The sequence below is a fragment of the Perognathus longimembris genome, chromosome 28 (assembly GCF_023159225.1).
Source record: "Perognathus longimembris pacificus isolate PPM17 chromosome 28, ASM2315922v1, whole genome shotgun sequence".
NCBI classification, from domain to species: Eukaryota; Metazoa; Chordata; class Mammalia; order Rodentia; family Heteromyidae; genus Perognathus; species Perognathus longimembris.
Window position 1 is genome coordinate 79370339 of NC_063188.1, and position 20340 is coordinate 79390678.

At 40.1% G+C, this 20340-nt stretch overlaps 1 protein-coding gene across 1 annotated transcript; it reads left to right on the plus strand.

Moving 5' to 3' along the window:
• The first annotated feature begins 4449 nt into the window (after positions 1 to 4449).
• On the plus strand, positions 4450 to 4917 carry LOC125343137 (chromobox protein homolog 3-like). Its single transcript, XM_048335408.1, has one exon. It carries the CDS (start codon positions 4450 to 4452, stop codon positions 4915 to 4917), a length of 468 nt encoding a protein of 155 aa, XP_048191365.1.
• The last annotated feature ends 15423 nt before the right edge of the window (positions 4918 to 20340 follow it).

Below are 20340 nucleotides of genomic sequence, written 5' to 3' on the forward strand. Positions count from 1 at the left end.
TGTATTCATCCAAAAACTGTTTGACTCAGACAGCATTTCCTAGAATGCTCACAATGACTTCAGAGCAGGCAGACCTCTTAAGAGATGAAGAAACTGACAGCAGATGGCTGGTGGAAGTCTCCACAGGTGGTTTGTAGCTGACATCAGTCAAACTCAGGTGAGAAGCCTTCCAGATCCACCCTTGTTATTTTCACCTTTGCCCTGAATAGTCCTGGAGAATGGACAGACTTTGGAGCTTTGTGTGAAGACTTCGATAAAGGATGCCAGACATTGAAATGAACAGAAACATCAAGCAGGTTTCATCCCATCCAGTAGGCAGGAGGCCAAATGACTAAAAGAGAAGTTTGTGTTCTTTAAACAGCTAAGTATCTGTTGACAGCTGCATGTCCTGTGGCAGTCACTGTGGGATATGAGCTTTGTGGGGAAAGTTTAAGGCATGGACTCGCTGTTCATCCAGCCTTGCTCCCTCCCTTCCTCCTCCTTTTTTATCTTCTTTCCTCCTTCTTTCTCCATCCTTTCCCATATTTATTTCCCTTTCCATGTTGCTTAATCCTTTCCTTTTTCTCCTTTCTCTCTTTCTTCCCTCCACTCCTCCTACCATCTTCTTTCTCCTACCTCTTCATTTCCTACTATCTCTGTCTTCTCTTCTTCCTCTTTTTCCCCTGCTCATCTTCCCATCCCCTCCACCAGCACTCAGTCTCTCTGTCCCTGTCTCCCTGCCTCTGTCACTGTCTCCATCTCTAGTTTAGACTGACTATAGATATTGTTGTTTATGAAGGTGTACTCTGTCAATAAATCTGCACTCTAGCTTCCCATTTCATTTTCCATACACTTTTTCTTTGTGCCAGTCCTGGTTCTTGCGCTCAGGGCTTGGCTGCTTTTTATTTTAAACAATTTTAACTAATATTTATTTTAATATTGATATTTTATACTTAATAGAGAATTTATAAATTAAGTACATCTCTCTCTCTATATATATAAGTATATACACACATGTTTCTCCTACATGTTTTAGTCAGGTTAAATATTTCCAAAATTTATTTAAAATAATAACATAAAGGATAAAGCTCAATAAATACTATTTAAGCCTGATCATGTGTATATGAAATCTGAAAGAAGAAATCTACAAATTTCTGTGGAAACATTCAGCAAAACTTGATTAGGTAGCAAAGCATATTATGTTTCTAGATTTCAATAATTTAAGATTATTTTATGCTCTAAAGTAGTTTATATATTTAATGAAATCTCATTCAAAATAGTAACAGACATATTTTTTAAAGCTAGCAATCATCTAGGAAAACTGACCTGTGGGAATTTTCAAAAATTTTAATTAGTAGTAAGAAAGAGTTGGGCAATAGAAATATTGTGTTAGAAAAACTGGTTTTCTCTAAGAAAAAGGAAAAAAAAACCCTTAATTTCCACTTCAAATCATACACTGAAAAATTTAGTGGGATTAAAGATTTAAATAGGTAAAAGATGTTTTAAAGTAAAGAGAAGCAGACATATGCAATGTTATTAAAAGACTTTTCTAATGAAGAATACATCTAAACAATGAATAATAGATATGCTTACATATAATTTTAAAATGTGCAACAAAAATACAAAAATCAAAATGATATGATTTGCAATTAGTGTAAGCATTCAATATATAACAGGAAAATGTTTCCAACAATATATAATGAATTCAAATTACTAAGTAAGAAACAGATGAATATTCTAAAAGAAAAACACGCAAATGGAATAGAAAAACCCACAGGCACACAGAGTGCTCAAGGAAGTTCTAAATTATTTTATTTAAGTAGTTGTACAAAGAAGTTTTCATTTAACAAAGCAGTTTATGAATACAATTTATCTTGGTAAGTGTTACCCCTGACAACACTGTCATCCATCACTCCTTTAGCCAGCTCTTCCCTCGTTCCCCTTAATTTTGTAGGATATATATTGGATTCTTGATTGCATTCTTCCCCTCTTGTCCTTTACATTCATATACCCCTTATTCCTTGGCTCACCCCACCCCTTTCGAATACTCAGATTTTGGTATTTTATTTTTGTGAACTTTTGATTTTGCCTTTCTAAGGAATTATCCTGTTTAAGATCTCCCTTGACTTTACTATGTTTCAGTTAATACATTTATATATACTTGCATATCACCAATATATTTACATCTGAGTTTGTAAGCTAAATCTCACACATAAGGGAAACATGGATATTTTTCTCTTGGGGCTTGAATTCACTTAATATATTTTTATAAGTCTTTCCAATGATAATCAAATAGTAAAAATAGACATAAATTTTAATTATTATTTTCATAAACAAAAAAGAAAGAACCTACCCAAAGTTGGCTGGAACCTACAGAGTCAAATGTTACCCTATACCTTTTAGTGGGAATGTAGACTGGTATACATTTTTGCAAAGTAATTTGATGATTTTGTTTTTCCTGAAGATGCAACCTAGAGTCTCACATATACTAAGCCAGCCCTGGCAATAATTGTGAAAACTAAAGATGTTTATAATTTTAGTCAGTACTTCTATGTGAAGGCAGCAATTCTATAAGATTATTGTGTATAGAGAGAAATGTACAAGAGACTCTGTTGTTGTATAATTGTAAACATTGTAGGAAATAGTGTTGATCAGTACGAGACTAGATAATGAAACAGTGATGTAATCATAGAAATGAAAATTGTACAACCATTAACAAGAATTAACTAAAGGTATGTATATGTATGATGCGTATATGTGTGTTTTACATAAAAATCCCATGTGTGTGTGTATAACATTATGAGTAGCATAATCCTTTTAACATACCATTATACGATTACTAGCAAACATTTGAATACCTGTAAAATTGCAAAATGAAAAAAATGCATTGTACTATTTCTTTTAGGTGTTCATTATGGATACATCTGCTAGTGACAGTTTTGTAATTTTTTTCCAATTTTTTTATTATCAAACTGATTTACAGAGAGGTTACAGTTTCATACGTTAGGCATTGGATACATTTCTTGTACTGTTTGTTACCTTGTCCCTCATACCCCCTCCCTCCTCCCCATTTCCCTTTCCCCCCATGAGGTGTTCAGTTCACTTACACCAAACAGTTTTGCAAGTATTGCTTTTGTAGTTGTTTGTCTTTTTTTACCTTGTGTTTCCAAATTTTGGTATTCCCTTTCAATTTCCTAGTTCTAATACCAGTATACACGGTTTCCAATATACTCAGATAAGATTACAGAGATAGTGTAGGTACAGCCACAGGAAGGTGATACAAGAACATCATCAATAATAGAAGCTACAGATACACATGGGACGTTGAAAGTAGTTACAACTGTGATATAACAGTCGTTTCCATAGCATGGAGTTCATTTCACTTAGCATCATCTTACGTGTTCGTAAGGGTATAGCTATTGGGCTCTTGTGATCCTCTGCTATGACTTACCTAAACCTGTACTAATTATTCCCAATAAGGGAGACCATAGAGTCCATGTTTCTTTGGGTCTGGCTCACTTCACTTAGTATAATTTTTTTACAAGTCCTTCCATTTCCTTACAAATGGGGAGTTTTGTAAATTTTCTGTCATCTGAGAGTATCTTTATTTCCACACAATTCCTGAAAGCTATTTTCCTGAATCAGGAATTTAGAATTGACTCTTCTTGCTTTCCCCATTTGAAAAATGTACCATTTCCTTCTAGACTTTTTTTGTATTCAGAGGCATAATATGCTATGCTAGCATTTAAATCAGTGTTCCTCTAAAGGTAGTATCTTTTTGTCTAAGTGCACTGTTTGTTTTAAAAATAAAATCAAATTTTGCTATTCCTTTTCAGTTTCAAATCGAGAGACACAGGGTAAAAAAGACAAATGACTACAAAAGCAATACTTGCAAAACTGTTTGGTGTAAATGAACTGAACAACTCATGGGGGGGACGGGAAAGGGGGAGGGGGGGGAATGAGGGAGGAGGTAACAAACAGTTCAAGAAATGTAGCCAATGCCTAGCGTATGAAACTGTAACATCTCTGTACATCAGTTTGACAATAAAAACTAAAAAATAAATAAAATCAAAATTTCCTAAGTTTCATTTGGTGTTTCTTGGTAGGGATATTTTTGGGGTCTTCTTGGCCTATTTTGTGGTTGTGGTGAAAATGGCAATTCAGCTTTTAACACCCTGGTAGTGCTTATCTGCTCTTCTTTATTTGTCTACTACTAGAAGGCAGGCTGTTCCTAAGAAGCATGTCACACTGATAAACAGTTTTAAGAGCTGCAAGCATGGTGATTTAGACGTTTCACAATTGATTTGGATTGGTGTTTTCTTTTTCTTTTTTTCAGTAATTACCATAAAATTTAATGAATATTCCCATCGGAGGTGACTAGAGTTCGGGGCTGCTGACCAGATTTGCTGCAGGATTTTGACCCAGCGCTCTTGAGGTGATTAAAATAGGCCCTCAAATCTGCAATTAAAAATGTCCCCAAAGGAGGCTACACTACGAAAAAGTAGAAAGAAACAGAAGAGAAAAGCTGAAAATGTTGAAGAATTGGAGCCTGGAGAATTTGAGGTAGAGAGAGTAGTGAGCCGCCGTGAACGACATGGCCACATTGAATATTTGCTGAAATGGAAGGGCTATCCAGATGATCAGAATACCTGGGAACCTGAAGAAAATTTACATTGTCCTGATTTAATCACAGCCTTCATCAATTCTGACAAATCTGGTTTACCTCCTAGTGAATTTGAAGATAGAAATGGTTTTGCTAGGGGTCTAATACCTGAAAAAATCATTGGTGTCACAAATATTGGTGGAGAATTGATGTTCGTCATGAAGTGGGAACGTGTAGATCAAGTTGAAATGGTGCTGGCATCAGAGGCTATTGCGAAATGCCCTGAACTTTTAATTGCTTTTTACCAAGAGAGACTAAATCAGCGTGGAAATTGAAACGCAGTAATTGTTTCCATTGATCGAAATATATTCATTAAAAAATTTATATGTACCATCTGAATCTTGTGTTCAGCATTAATGGTATGAATCAACTACATTCTAATAAAATCAAATTGGATATCTTGGTTTTGAAATTATTTGTGCTACAGTGGGGATTTTGTTTGAAATAAATTTATTACAGGCTTCCTGGAGTCCCTCTCACAAAACGAATGTTTGCTTCCAGGCTATGTTTTATTGATTTTCAAGAACAGGCTTTTCATTTATCAGGAAAACATGTTAGTTATTAATCAAAAGCAGTGTTTTTAATGACTATGTTGAAGGACCACCCCAACGTTTGCATTTATCTGTGTTTGTATGCATAGAACACATCGGCAGTATTTTTGAAGGTGCTGTTTATTTAGAGGTGCTGTACCCACATTCAGGCAATATGCTAGGCAAATGATCTAGCACTCAGTTTCACCCCTGGCCTCTCTTTGGTTTTGTTTTAGGGACTGGGTCCCTGGACAGCTCCTGCTGTCTTTGATCCTGGCAGGCATCAGGCTGGCCTCAAAGTTTAGTTGCTGCTGCCTATGACATAGGAACATAAATGCAGTAAGCTCTTTGATGGCAGTATCTTCACCACCCAGATGAACAAATTAAACATCTTGATTTCCTTTAATTAGCGTGGAAAAACTAAGTGGACATGAAAAGCTTTCTGTAGTGAGCCAGTATTTTACAGAATGTTGGGATAGATAGATGGAAGTCTGATGTAGTGTAGAGTATGTAAGACTCAGCCTGTGGAAAAGGAATGGCCTGCTTAGAGATTTTGACAATTTCATAATCATTGACTTTAACAGGTTTGCATTTGTCCAACTCATTCTGATAAGTAGGGTCAATTTTTCTCAGGATTGGATTACTGGTTCCACAAAAGACAGAAAATCAACTTGCGTAGTCATCTCCCTGTTACCTCAGTGTATATTGCTAACTTAAATTTTAATAATGGCAAAGAGTTGTGAATAAAGGGTTTTCTGTTCTTTAAATAAATTAATGAGCCAGATGTGGTGGTCATGCCTTTCATCCTTGCCACTCAGGAAGCTGAGATTGCAGGATTGAATTAGGAAGCCTGCCCAAATTAGGTAAGTCTCTGAGTCACTTATCTCCAAGTAATTGCCCAAAAACCTGGAAGTGGCAGAGGTCTTCTTAGAACTAAAAAGGTCGGCGACAGTGCCCAGGTGTGTACATCCAGTCCTTAGATGGACTCAGAGAAGAATAATTAAAAATATCTTCCCCCATACTCTGTTCTGATACTATTCTTTCACTCTGCTTGGAGTGATGAGGGCACAAGTAGCTGCTAGTAGAGTGTATGTAAGTCCTGGTTTGTCCTGTGAATCATGGCAGGATAACAGTGACAGGCAGAGGGAACATGTGGCCTATGTGCATCCCCTACAGAAGTCTCCTCTGCAGGAGCACAAAGAAGATCCCACCCAGTAGGGAATTGCTATCAGCATTGTATAAGAGGAAGTTGCCCCTTAGCTGTGTGCCCGGAGACTTGGGTATGTGATGTGATTCCTCCTTGGTATGTTGAAAGTAACAGCCACAGATAGGGTTGAAAATTGCTAATTAGGTCTATGTGTGTGTAATGGTTGGGAAAAGGGTTAAAGTGCCAACTCTGGTTACCTTTTGCTGCTACTGTGAAGTCATGGGTTCAGAGGGCCTGGGGTCACTCCGGGAATGTACTGATGCCAGCACTTGGGCAGAAGACACCTTTCCTGTGCGCCTAGTGCAGTAGAAGCTCCAGCCTGCTCTTGGTTGGTGATTCCAGAAAACAGAAGGGGAAAGTATGTCTCGAGGTTGCTTCATGACAGTGGGTGTTCCAACTGAAGTATGGTGACCTCTCCCTGAGGGGAAGAATAAGGTCCATTCGGCATCCGCTGCAGCAAAAAGAGACAATGTGTGTAGTTTGTCTGTGGCAACCCAGGTGGCACTGGGGCCTGCATGGTTTAAATGGAGTTTCTAATATCTCTTGTAGTCCATTTCTGTTCTATCTAATGTGGGATCAAAAGCCAGGGTGGGTGGATCTAAGGTTAGGCCTAGCCCAGACAGAAGATTTCTTGCCCACAGTCTCCACAGCAACAAGGAAACAGCACCTCTTCAATGTGGTGGAATGATGAAATTGATTAGATGCCTTGTTAAAGAAAGAAAAATGAAGAAACACTGTCACACAACAAACAGAGCATCAGTTAAAAACTTCTGTAAACTAGATATTTACGAGTCTCAATAATGAGTACAGTGGTTCAAAGCCAGCTTGAACAAGAAAGGCTCTGTGACTCTTCTGTCCATTTAACCACCAAACAAGCAGAAAGTGAAGAAGGGGCTGAAGTAGAAGATCAGTAACCTTGAATGAAAAGAGAGAGAAAAGAATGAAAGAAAGATAGAATGAAAGAAATAGCAAGCATTAATATTTACTACATCCTTACCCCTTCCCATCCTTCTTGCAGCTGCTTGGAGGTCTTGAGTCTGGACTTGTGGTGCTACATGAGTGAACATGTCATTTACTGAATAGTCTTTTTACTCTCTTTCAAAAGAAAACTGATGGGTTTTGTAAAGCTTGTCAGACAGAAATATTACTGATTTCCTAATTTGGTGATTATAATTAGTCCTTGTTAACATTTGGCATGAAATTTTGTTATTTATTAAAATTAGCATGTTTGCTGCGTGTTAGTAGTTGAAGCCTAAAATCCTAGTTTCCCAGCAGGTCCCAAGATCATAGTATGAAACCAGCCCACGAAGGAAGTTCTATGAGACACTTATCTCCAGTTAATGAACAAAAGGCTAGAAGTGGATGTGTCTCAACTGGTACAACACTTGTCTCGAGCAGAGAGCATAGGGATAGCAGAGAGGTACTGAATTCAAACACTATGACCCACACATAGAAAAGAAATTTAGAAGGAAAAGTAGAGAGATAGAGCAGCGAGACAGGTGCTGGTGGCACATCCCCATAATGCTAGCTAGCTACTCAGGAGGTTGAGATCTGAGGATCACAGTTCGAACCCAAACAGGACAGAAATGCCCCATGAGACTCTTCTCTGCAATTAATCACTCTAAAACCTCAAGTAGAGCTGTGGCTCAAAGTGGCAGAGTGCTAGACTTGAGCAAAAATAACTCAGGGAGCATGCCAAGTCCTTGAGTTTTTGTCTCATGATTGACCCACCCGAAAAAATATGAGTGAATCTTGGATATTGTACCATTATGAAAACTGACATAGAGAGGGAAACCTGGGATTGGAGAATGTGAAGCCAGCCAAAGAGTTTAAGTCTCAAAGATGCTTAGGAAAGCTGAGTGTATGAGAGACTCTGTTGGAAGAATCAGTAGTTAGTGAATTCCACATTGGTGGGACCCTGCTTTCAATATTACCATACCATGTTGAATATGGGGAGGATATTCGAAAGTCATGGAAAATTCACAGTGAAAAATGCATGGAGGACAAATATCTATTCATCAACCTAATGCCAGTGGCTCACATCTGTGATTTTAGCTACTCAGTTGGTGGACACTGGGAGAATACAGGTTTCATGCCAGAAAGGAGCAGAAAAGTCTGAAAGACTCCATCTCTAATTGACCTTCAAAAAGTTGGAGATGTGACTCCAGTAGAAGATCATGAGTCATGAATGATAAAAAAGCAAATGTGTTCCTGAGTTCAAACTCAGCTATTAATTCCTGGAATATGAAACAGATGAACTGCCTAAAGACCCTGACGAGATATAGAACCCCCTTTCTGAAGTATGGGTGGTGTGGACACAGATAGCATTCTTGTGAGAGGAAAAGAAAGAGGAAGACACGTGAGCAGCCATGAAAGTTGTGCCACCTGACTTGCTATGTGCTGCTGCTTCCTGTCCCTTAACCAAGGTAGAATACTCCCTCAGCTCCCTTGATCAGCAAGGAAACTTCTTCCTCCCTGGGGACCAGGGATAGTTAGTAGTACCAGGCAGTAAGTTAAATCATGCCAGCTGTCTCTGGGGAGAGGAAACAGATCCTCTCCTCCTGAATTCACTTCCAGCTAGTATTTGATTTTCTTTTTTTTTTTTTTAACTATAGGATTTATCTTTCTTTTTTTTTTTTTTTGCCAGTTGTGGGGCTTGAACTCACCCTTCGCTCATGGGTAGCACTCAAGTACTTGAGCCATAGCCCCACTTCCGGCTTTTTCTGTGTATGTGCTGCCGATGAATCGAACCCAGCGCTTCATGCATGCTAGGCAAGCAGTCTAGTGCTAAGTCACATTTCGGCTCTTCCAGCTAGTATTTGGAAAGCTCTTCCCGAACTTTTGTTTTCTATTCTCCTGAGATTCCTTTTTCTTTTGCTCTCTCACTACATTTTCTGTTAGCATTCATTTTAAAGTACAAGTCTACTTACTAAGTTCATGAATCAACACTGAATTAAGGGCAAAAAGTTCAATTCCCCTTTCCTTTCCCCATTGGGTTTTGGCAGGTTTCATTTTTGCATTCCCTTATCTGTCCTCAGCCTGCCTGCTACAGGCACATGTATTTGTTTCTGATGCATCCTCTCAGTGCTTCTTTACACACAATTAATCATATATACTATTATCCTCTAACCTTTTGTGACACTGGCACACTCCCACTTTTGTGTGTGTTTGTTCAGGTCCTTGAAGTCAGATTATTGAGCTCACACTTGCTTTTTTGTCTCCAGGCTGCCTCTATCCCATGAACCACACCTCCACTTCCAGCTTCATTCTGGTTGATTGGACCTAAGAGCCTCTGGGCCCTTGCTCCCCAGGCTGCCTTCAAACTTCCATTTTCATATCTCAGCCTCCTTATTATGTAGGATTATTTCTTATGACCCACAGGCTCCAAGATCACTCTTGGAGTTGGTGCCTAACAGCACTATTTTGCTTCAATATGAAGTGAATGGTTTGGGGGTCTGTTTTGCTCATCTTATTTACTATAGTGCAGTTATTGCCAGCTTTGATCTGTTCCTTCACAATCAGTGCTTGGAGCATTTAACATCTGTAATCTTTGTAACTTGTGATTGACACATATGCTCCCAGAAATATTTGATACCTTGCTACTTCTGTGTTATTGGCATAGAGTGCAAACATTGGGGTACTCCTTATCTCACATGCTTCCAGGCACTGAGAACACAGGTTTTTGGGTGAAGTTTAGCTGAGGTGTTCTCTAGTCTTCTCCATAGCTCCTTGGGCAAAGTGAACATTCAACTAGATTTGGATGATGCCACAGCTGTAGGCTGACCCACAGTCATGAAAGGCTGAACTTTCAAAGGAATAAAGGGTGAGTGGCTGTCTCTACCTTCTGTCTGGAAATGCCCTCCAGTTCAGTCTTCACTTTGTAGTCATATGCCTAGAAAGGGAAGCACCTTGGCTCTGGGAGAAATATTCTTTACATTTAGTCTCTTTCTTCAGTGCTAATTGTTCTTGTCAATTTTGCAACACTCTGAACACCTATCATGCATTTGTGGTGGACATTTAATTCTGAAATAACTAACATATCATCATTTACTGCAGTGCTGTAACAATCAATATGAAGAATACAATATATGCCATAATACTGGAGTCTCTATTGCATAGGGATTAGGTTTGATTTATTTTTCTACAAATACATGCTAATTCCAAGAAATTTACTACCACCTAGTCACCCAAAATGGATACAGAAAGGTAAGTTTTATTTTCAATTTAGTAGGTGAGTTCTGAGCAAATTCAGTATCATGTGGGTTTTAAAATTTTTCCCTTTTAACCAAATAATAGAGAATACATGAAGGGAGGAATTGGAGAAGAGAATAGCATTGTGTTTAATATAATAACAGACTGGTTTGTAAATCACTAAATCAAAATATCATACATACATATGCACACACACATACACACAAACACACATATATACATATAGATACATATATACACATAGACACACACATATGAAATGATCTAGATCTCCTCGGGAATATAAAGATTTCCGAATCCTGATTCTAGAGCTTTGAGACTTGCAATAGAAGATGGAATTCTCAGTCTTTAGTATGCTCTTCAATTATATGAATATGTTTTAGTAAATGTGTAGTCAACAGATCTAGAGAGGAGCAAGTCTCCACCCAGTTTCTAGGTGATGCTGATAGTTCTGATCCCACTGTGAAGTTAATGGACCTTTCAGCCTCTGTTCAAAAAGGAAAAAAAAACAACGCAAGCCACAGAAATGGGGATACGTGGCTCATGATTGTAATCCTACCTTCCCATGTGGCTGAGGTATGAGCATGCTGGTTTTAAGACGGGGTGGGAAGGAAAACCTGTGAGAATATTAGCACTGATTAGATAGACATAGACTGTGATAGTAGCTGTGGTCAAGAGGTAGAACTCTAGTCTTGAGTGACCCAGAGAAGGGACAGCACCCAGTATCTGGGTTTGTCTGCCTAGCTAAATATTTGAAAGAAAGGTTTCTTTGGAATAGTCCAATATCTATGCCCCTGTGAATACATAGGTGATGCTAAGTGAAATGAACTCCATGTTATAGGAACAAGTGTTATATCACTTTTTTAATTATTTTCGACATGCCATGTGAAACCATACCCTTTTGTTCTCTCATATTCCCTTCCTGTGGTTTTACCCCCGCTATCACTGTATCTCATCTTTGTACCCTGGATACTGTATATGCATGTATTAGATCTAGGGAAGGGAAAGGGAATACCAAAACCAAGAGACAAAGGATAAAAGACAAACAATTCCAAAAGCAATACTTACAAAATCATTAGGTGTAAATCAACTATACAACTCATGGGCAGGAGAGGGAAAGGCGGAGGGAAGATGTGGGGGGAAAATAAGGGAGGAGGTAACAAGTTGAACAAGAAAGGTACTCACTGCCTTATGAAACTGTAATGCCTCTGTAGTTCACTTTGACAATAAAGGGGGAAAAACAGTTTAGCTAAAAAAAAAAAAAAAGAAAGGTTTCTTTGGACCTTTTGTTTCTGAGGTCTTAGGCCACACATGATCACCCCACTGCTTTGCTGTTGGGGCATGAGATTTCTGTTGGTTAGTTGGAGATTTGAAACTCATGGACTTTTGTGCCCAAGCTGAAATAGTGTGAAGTGGAGCCAAGCTTATTACTTCATGGTGGTTCAGAAGTATATTCAGACAGCCAGAGCACACTGTCAATGGCTAACCTCGTCCCAGGGTATAGAACCCGGAGGTTTCCCACTTTCAACAGTGCACTCTCTGGTGACCATATTTTTAACAAAGGGGCCTTCGCAGATCCTCCCGGATCAAAACTATAGCACAATGCTATAGCACATGAGCTTTCGTATTTTTTTCTTTTCTTTTTTTTTTTTTAACTTTGGTAGTTTAAAGGAAGAAGTGTTTTCTAGAATGGGCTTGGTTCTGGATCTTAAAAACAAAGCATCGGGCTGGGGATATAGCCTAGTGGCAAGAGTGCCTGCCTCGGATACACGAGGCCCTAGGTTCGATTCCCCAGCACCACATATACAGAAAACGGCCAGAAGCGCTGTGGCTCAAGTGGCGGAGTGCTAGCCTTGAGCGGGAAGAAGCCAGGGACAGTGCTCAGGCCCTGAGTCCAAGGCCCAGGACTGGCCAAAAAAAAAAAAAAAAATTAAAAACAAAACAAAAAAACAACAACAAAACAAAGCAGTGTGGGATAAGTCTCCCAAACTTTAATGTGATAAGCAGGTGCAAGTGAATTTTCCCTCACATTCTAGCTGCTCTGGAGGCTGAGATCTTAGTATTCTGATTCAAAGCCATTCCAGGCAGCAAAGCCACAAGTGGAGCTGTGTGTGGCTCAAGTGGTAGAGCACTAGCCTTGAATAAAATAGTTCAGGGATAGGGTCCAAGCCCTTATTTCAAGCTTCATTACTAGCATAAATGAACATACAAAACATCCTTTTGCATGTGTCAATCTTACTTCTTTATGAGAACCATTAAAACATTCCTTGTGAGGAAAAACAAAAAAATAGGCATCAGGAATTATCCAATAAGGGGCTGGGGATATAGCCTAGTGGCAAGAGTGCCTGCCTCGGATACACGAGGCCCTAGGTTCGATTCCCCAGCACCACATATGCAGAAAACGGCCAGAAGCGGCGCTGTGGCTCAAGTGGCAGAGTGCTAGCCTTGAGCAAAAAGAAGCCAGGGACAGTGCTCAGGCCCTGAGTCCAAGGCCCAGGACTGGCAAAAAAAAAAAAAAAGAATTATCCAATAAGAAGTCATTTTATTATAGCGCTGTGAGATCTGTTCTGACCAATATTCTGAGTGATCACAATGTAGAGTTAGACTCTTTATAAGCAGAAATCTCAAAGTAATAACATTTCTACACTTTCAATCATTTTACCTTATTGTTTAGGAGAGTGACAATTTGGATGCAACTTTTCTCAATACAATTGTTGTTTTAAATATGGGTGAGAAAGATCTTAGCAAGTGTTCTCTCAAAGAGAAATGTGACTATTTTACACCAAGGACACCTTGTATTGGAAGTCTCTTCGTTCTAATTATGTTTTTGTATAGCATACTGGGAAGCTGTGAAGTGTTAGGGAAGTTCTCAACTCATCAGTCTCATACATCCCAATCTCTAAGAGAGGCTTTTCTGTCACATTTTTATTAGCATATACTGACTGTACAATGTGTGAGGTTTCCTCAAAATGTGTGTCATTGGGTATTTTCTGCCAAGCGTGAGTGTGCTCAAGGAAATTTATGTGTATAGACTGGAGCTTGAACTTGGGCATGAGCACTGTCCCTTAACCTTGCTTTTTCTTTTAGATTTTTTTTCCAGAGCTGAGGACTGAACTCGAGGCCTTGTGCTCGCTAGGCAGGTGCTCTTCCGCTGAGCTTAATCCCCAGCCCGCAAACCTTGGTTTTTCATAAAGCTGGCACTCTACTGCATGATCTACAGCTCCACTTGCAATTCTGTACTGGTTAATTGGTCATAAAAAACTCCTGACTTTTCTGTCTAGGCTGGATTAAAACCTCAGTTATGAGATCTCAGCCTTTTAAGCAGCTCGGATTAAAGCTATGAACCATCACTGTATGGAAATGGATGTTATTTTAAAAAATTACTTTGCATCTCTTCAATACTTCTCTCTAACACACACACTGTAGGATCCTCTCCCAGCAACATGCACAGGCACACACACACACACACACACACACACACACACACACTCCCATCAAGTAGCACTTTTGTCATTAGCAGAAGACATAGATGAGATTATTTATTGTGTCTTTAACATGAGGACAAATGTCAAAGGACCGAGCGTTGGAACAACTTCCCTGGGAATCATGGCTGAAGCTGTAATCCTAGCTATTACAATGACTGAGACCTAAGGATAGTGATTCGAAGCCAGCCTGTGCAAGAAAGTCCATGAGAGTCTTATTTGCAATAACCTACCCCAACAAAATCTGGAAAGGGAACTGTGATTCACTGGGTAGAGTACTGGCATTGAGTAAAAGTAGCTCAGAGACAATGAATTCAAGGTCCCGAATTCAGGGTACAGGATCAGCACAAAAAGTGTCAAAATTTGGCACACGTTAGAGTAAATGTGTTTTATAGATATGTTGTACAAAATTAGTGTTTAGCTATTTCCATTTTAACATGTATTACAAATTGGATTTCCTAAACATTATATAATTTAAATATTAAATCTACACATCCATAGAAGAAAGTACAGCGAAAATGCATGATTTCATAAATGCAAGTCTTACAATCACCAATAACACAGAAACACATACACACCTATGCATACACCCAAACACAGGGTCAGTGTACACTTTGTGGTCAGTTAAAAGAAAAATTTGTTCTAGAGAACATTTTGAGACCTATTCAGGACACATCTACATCTATAAGGAACTGTGATGTAGCTGCAGTGGGGCAATGTGGGTTTGTGACCAGCTACCTGCATGGTGTGCAGAAGCTGTGAGCTGGCATTAAGAATAAGAAGAAGAAGAGAAAGGGTCCTTATAGTTGTATGCCAGAGGCAGGTGCAGAGATTGAGTGCTGGTTTTGTTGATGGTAATGGCAAGTGCATGCTTGGGTGGAGGATGCAAATACCAACAATGGTTATGGGCTTCTCTTGTGTGGTTGAGGATCATGCAATCTGCATTATTTTGTAGCTACCCAAGGATGATAGCACTTAGGAAAACCTTTCTATGCCCTGCCTGGTATACTTAGGGGTCTATGTGCCTTGGGGTGAAGGGTCCAGTGAGTGGAGGAGGAAAGTATGAGCCTAAGTCTCTTGTTGCCACGGGGCCTCTACCTTGAATCTCAGCTAATGCACAGAGAGGAAGAACACAGTTCTACCTAACTGTAGCCATCAAACCGGGACAGAAGGCTGTAGCCCAGCATTAATTTGTGGTGGCACAGTGGCACTGAATTTTAATACAGCCTTTGTTGTTGACGTGGTGATTCTGGTGACTGTGGTGGCCACTTTTTTTTATGCTAGTGAATCCTGTGCCATAGCTCTGTGTGTGTGTGTGTGTGTGTGTGTGTGTGTGTGTGTGTGTGTCTATGTGTGTGGGTGGGGGGGCTGGGGCTAAGTCAGGCAATTATAGAATCAGGTAACAATCTTTTTGAAAAAGTGATTTTGTGTACTGGTTGCATGAGCCAAGTTATAACAAGCCTCAGTAAATGGAAGAAAGCAGAGCCTAGGAGGGGAAACCTTGTTTCTCAGTCCCCAGGACAGAGCATCACATATAGAGAGGCTTTGCATGGTGATGCAATTCTTCCTCAAAAAAGAAGCAGAAGGGTGTACAGCGGTAATTGATGACACTATGGAAATCCTAAGGAAACCTTAAAGGACTTGCGTATGTCGCTACCTGTGCAGTGCTGGGTTGTGAGCAAGCACCTGAATAACTCACAGCCTCATATCAACTCCACATTTCCCCGCCTCCTCCTGTGTGTGATTGGTTCCTCCAAGTGCTTGGTAGGGTGAGTGGCAGGAGTTGGTGGTGGGGAAGTGTGCATCAATCCTCACATCTTGATCATCCACAGGGTCAGGGCAACGTGTGTGTGCATGGGGTCATGACCCTGGCCTGCATAGTGCACAGGCGCAGGCTGGGCCACTAGAGGCCCTAATGGTCAGCATGGTGGTCACGGGCATTCCCAGCACTGAGGAAATTGGTGCCTGGCTGTTCACCGCTATGGGCTCCACAGGTCTGATCTTCAGTGGGTCTTTGAAGACGCGGACAGGAAGAGAACAGGGTGACAAGTGATTCTTTGGGAGCAGGGGTTACAGTGGTGAGGGTGACCCCCTTCTTTTGCTGCGGGCAGGCAGTCGGTTTCCTGTCAGGGGATCCCTGGATGCCAGCAGTAGGGAGAATACGTCTTGCCCCCCAGCCGGGTGCCATTGGGGTGCGGCTCGCTCTTGGATGGAGCAGTAGGGCAGTGGAGGGGAAAGGATGCCCCTAGGCTGTGTGGGGACCCAAGGCCTCCTCAGTGAATGTGCCCCAAGAAGAAGGAAGATGCGGGTGTGTAGGTTGGGGAGTAGAGACATTGTGTGGTTGCTCATTCTCCACCTTTGTCATTCACAGACGCAGCTGGCCTGGGGCACAAAGGCCCTAAGGGCTCCAGAGGTCTCCCCTGGATGTACTGAAGTGGTCTACTTTGCCTGCTGGCTCTTCACATCCTTGCCTAGTCCATTCATCTGTTCCTCAGGTGGTCCTTGGAAGTCGACATCAGGTAGAGAAACGGGATGACAAGTTCCTCCTTGAGAGCAGGGATTTTGATTGTTTTGTATTTTGTCATTTGTTCCTGTGGAACTCACACCTGGGCATTTATTCCAGGCTAGTGCTCTACTACTCTGAGCCACAGCTCCACCTCCGACTTTCTGATGGTAAAATGGAGAAAAGACTATTATAGATTTTTTTTTCCTTTCCTGGGCTGGATTTGAATAGCAACTTTCAGATCACTGCCTCCTGAGTAGGTAGAATTACAGGCTTGAGACACTGGATCCTGGCTTTGGAAAGAGGTGTTAAGTGGTGACTGTGGTTATTTCTTTGCTCTGTGGTTCTTGGGGTAAGGTGGTCTGGTTTATTCTCTAGGATTCTACTAATGCCAGCAGTTGAACAAGGTAACTCTACTTTGTGTGATACCTTGTTCAAAAAGTACCCAATCCATAGGGACTCTAGTGCTAGATTCCCAACTTATGATAAAGAAGAATACTACTTTCTACCTTAAAAAACAAAACCTCAACCAAACCAACCTCATTTCTCACTTTGGTGTACCTAATTCGTAGGCGAAGGCCACAGTTGTTGATGGCAAAATGCATGGAAGTACTGACTTCTAGAAAATATGCAGTGTCAGGAAGGCGTGTTGGGTCTAGGTGTGTGGGTGCAGATGGAGGGTGGTGGTTAGGAATGTTGGTTTTGAGTCTCCTCATTCATTGTCTCCTAATGCCTATTCAGGGAGCTAGAGTTCCTAAACCCTTATGTGATCTCCAAAGAAGTACAGGATTGGATGAAATTGTTGCCAAGATATTTGAAGGTTATCAGGGTCCAGGGTCCAATTCTCAGGTTGGTTTATTTATTTATTTTTATTTGTTTATTAATTGAAAATAATTTTTTTACAAGGTGTTGTGCAAAAAGGGTACAGTTACATAGTAGGGCAGTGTGTACATTTCTTGTGATATCTTACATCCTGTTTTTCTATCCCTTGTCTAGATCAGGTAGACATAGATACAATATACAGTGTATCAAGAACATATACAGTATTCACAGACTTGGTCTCTACTGTCTCTCCGTCTCCCTTTGTTAACAGTCATATATCAGGGAGATCATGCCCATTTGTTTTCTGTGTTCTAGGCTTGTCTCGCTCAACATTTTTTGTTCGAGTTCTGACCATTTCCCTGCGAATAACAATATTTCACCATTCCTAATCGCTATGTAGTATTCCATTGTGTATAAGTACCATAGTTTTTGGATCCATTCGTCTGTGGAGGGGCATCTGGGTTGTTTCCATATTTTGGCTATTGTGCAGATGTGGATGTGCAGATGTCTTTTTGATATCCTGAGACCTGTTGTTCAGGATAGATGCCTAGGAGTGGTATGGCTGGGTCATAGGGTAGGTCTATATTGAGCTTTTTGAGAAACCTCCATACTGTTCTCCAAAGTGGTTGTACTAATTTGCACTCCCACCAACAATGGAGAAGGGTTCCTCTTTCCCCACAGCCCCTCCAGCATTTGTTGTTTCCTGAGTTCAGAGTATAGGCCATTCTAACTGGAGTGAGGTGGTATCTCAGGGTTGTTTTTATTTGCATTTCCTTTACTAGCAGGGATGTTGAACATTTCCTCAGGTGTTTCTTTGCCATTTTTATATCTTCTCTTGTGAAGTCTCTCTTTAGCTCTTTTGCCCATTTCCTAATAGGTTTATTGGACTTGGAGGGGCTTAGTTTTTTGAGTTCTCTGTAGATGACAGATATCAGGCCTTTGTCTGTTGCTGTGCTGGTAAAGATCCTTTCCCATATGGTTGGCTGTCTTTCTATTTTGGTGGCTATGACCTTAGCTGTGCAGAAACTTTTTAATTTGTAGTAGTCTCATTTGTCGAGTCTTTCCCCTATTTGTTGTGCCCCTGGGACTCTATTCAGGATGTTCCTTCCTGTGCCTATAAGTTCTAGCGTCTTTCCTATTCTGTCTTTCAGTAGTTTCAAGGATTCAGGTCTGATATTGAGGTCCTTGATCCATTTTGAGTTGATCTTGGTGCATGGTGATAGGCTTGGGTCTACTTTGAGTTTTCTGCATATGGCTGCCCAGTTCTCCCAGCACCAGTAGTTGAAGAGGCTCTGTTTATTCCATTGTATGTCTTTAGCTCCTTTGTCGAATATCAGTTGGCTGTAAGAGTACGGTTTTATTTCTGGGTCTTCAATTCTAATCCATTGGTCTTCCGATCTATTTTTATACCAAGACCATGCTGTTTTTGTTATGATGGCCTTGTAGTAGAGCTTGAAGTCTGGTATTGTGATACCTCCTGCACTGCTTTTTTTGCCTAGAATTGCTTTGGCTATTCTAGGTTTTTTGCTGTTCCATATGAATTTATGGATTGGTTTCTCTATTTCAGTGAAGAATGTGGCTGGGATTTTGATAGGTATTGCATTGAATTTGTATAACAATTTGGGCAATATGGCCATTTTCACTATATTGATTCTGCCTACCCATGAGCATGGGAGGTCTTTCCATCTCCTTGTGTCTTCTTTGATTTCCCTTATTAGATTTTTGTAGTTTTCATTGAATAGGTCCGTCATGTCCTTGGTTAAGTTGATCCCTAGGTACTTTATTCTTTCTTTGGCTACTGTAAATGGAATTGTTTCCATAATTTCATTTTCTGTTTGTCTATTGCTGGTGTACAGAAAAGCTGCTGACTTTTGTGGATTGATTTTGTATCCTGCTACTTTGCCAAATTGGTTTATTAGGTGTAGGAGTTTGGGTACTGAGTTTTTTGGGTCCTTCAGATATAAGATCATGTTGTCTGCGAATAGGGATAACTTGATTTCTTCCTTGACGATGTGGATCCCTTTGATGTCCTCCTCTTGCCTTATTGCTATGGCTAGGGATTCCAGCACTATGTTGAATAGAATTGTGGAGAGTAGTTATCCTTGTCTTGTTCCTGAGTTTAGGGGGGATGATTTAAGTTTCTCTCCATTTAATATGATATTAGCAGTTGGTCTATTGTATATGGCTTTTATTGTTTTGAGGAATGTTCCATCTATTCCTGTTCTCTCCAAAGCTTTTAATAGGTATGGATGTTGTATTTTGTCAAATGCTTTTTGGGCATCGACTGAGATAACAATGTAATTCTTAATTTTAGATCTGTTTATGTGGTGAATTACGTTGATTGATTTACGGATGTTGAACCATCCTTGTGACTGTGGGATAAAGCCTACTTGGTCATGATGTATGATTTTCTTGATCAGTTTCTGGATCCTGTTAGCTAATATTTTATTGAGGAGCTTTGCGTCTGTGTTCATTAGTGATATTGGTCTGTAGTTCTCTTTTTTTGTTGGGTCTTTGCCTGGTTTAGGAATGAGTGTGATATTAGCTTCGTAGAATGAGTTTGGGATTTCTCCCTCTGTTTCTATTTAGCGGAAGAGTTTGAGGATTATTGGTATTGGCTCCTCACTAAAGGTTTTGTAGAATTCGTTGGTGAATCCATCTGGGCCTGGGCTTTTCTTAGTAGGGAGGTTCTTGATTACCTCCTGTATCTCACCGTAAGCTATTGGTTTATTTAGTTGATTTATTTCTTCTTGGTTCAGTTTGGGCAGTTTGTACTTCTCTAAGAATTGATCCATTTCTGTAAAATTATTGTTTTTTGCTGAGTAGAGGTTTTGGACATAGCTCCTTATGATTGTTTGAATATCGTGTGTACTTGGTGTAATTTTTCCGGTGGAGTCCCTGATTTTACATATATGAGTCTCTTCTCTTCTTTTTTTTGTAAG

Bases quoted from the DNA above. Each gene is read 5' to 3' on its own strand.
- LOC125343137 (XM_048335408.1), top strand. From the start codon at position 4,450: ATGTCCCCAAAGGAGGCTACACTACGAAAAAGTAGAAAGAAACAGAAG.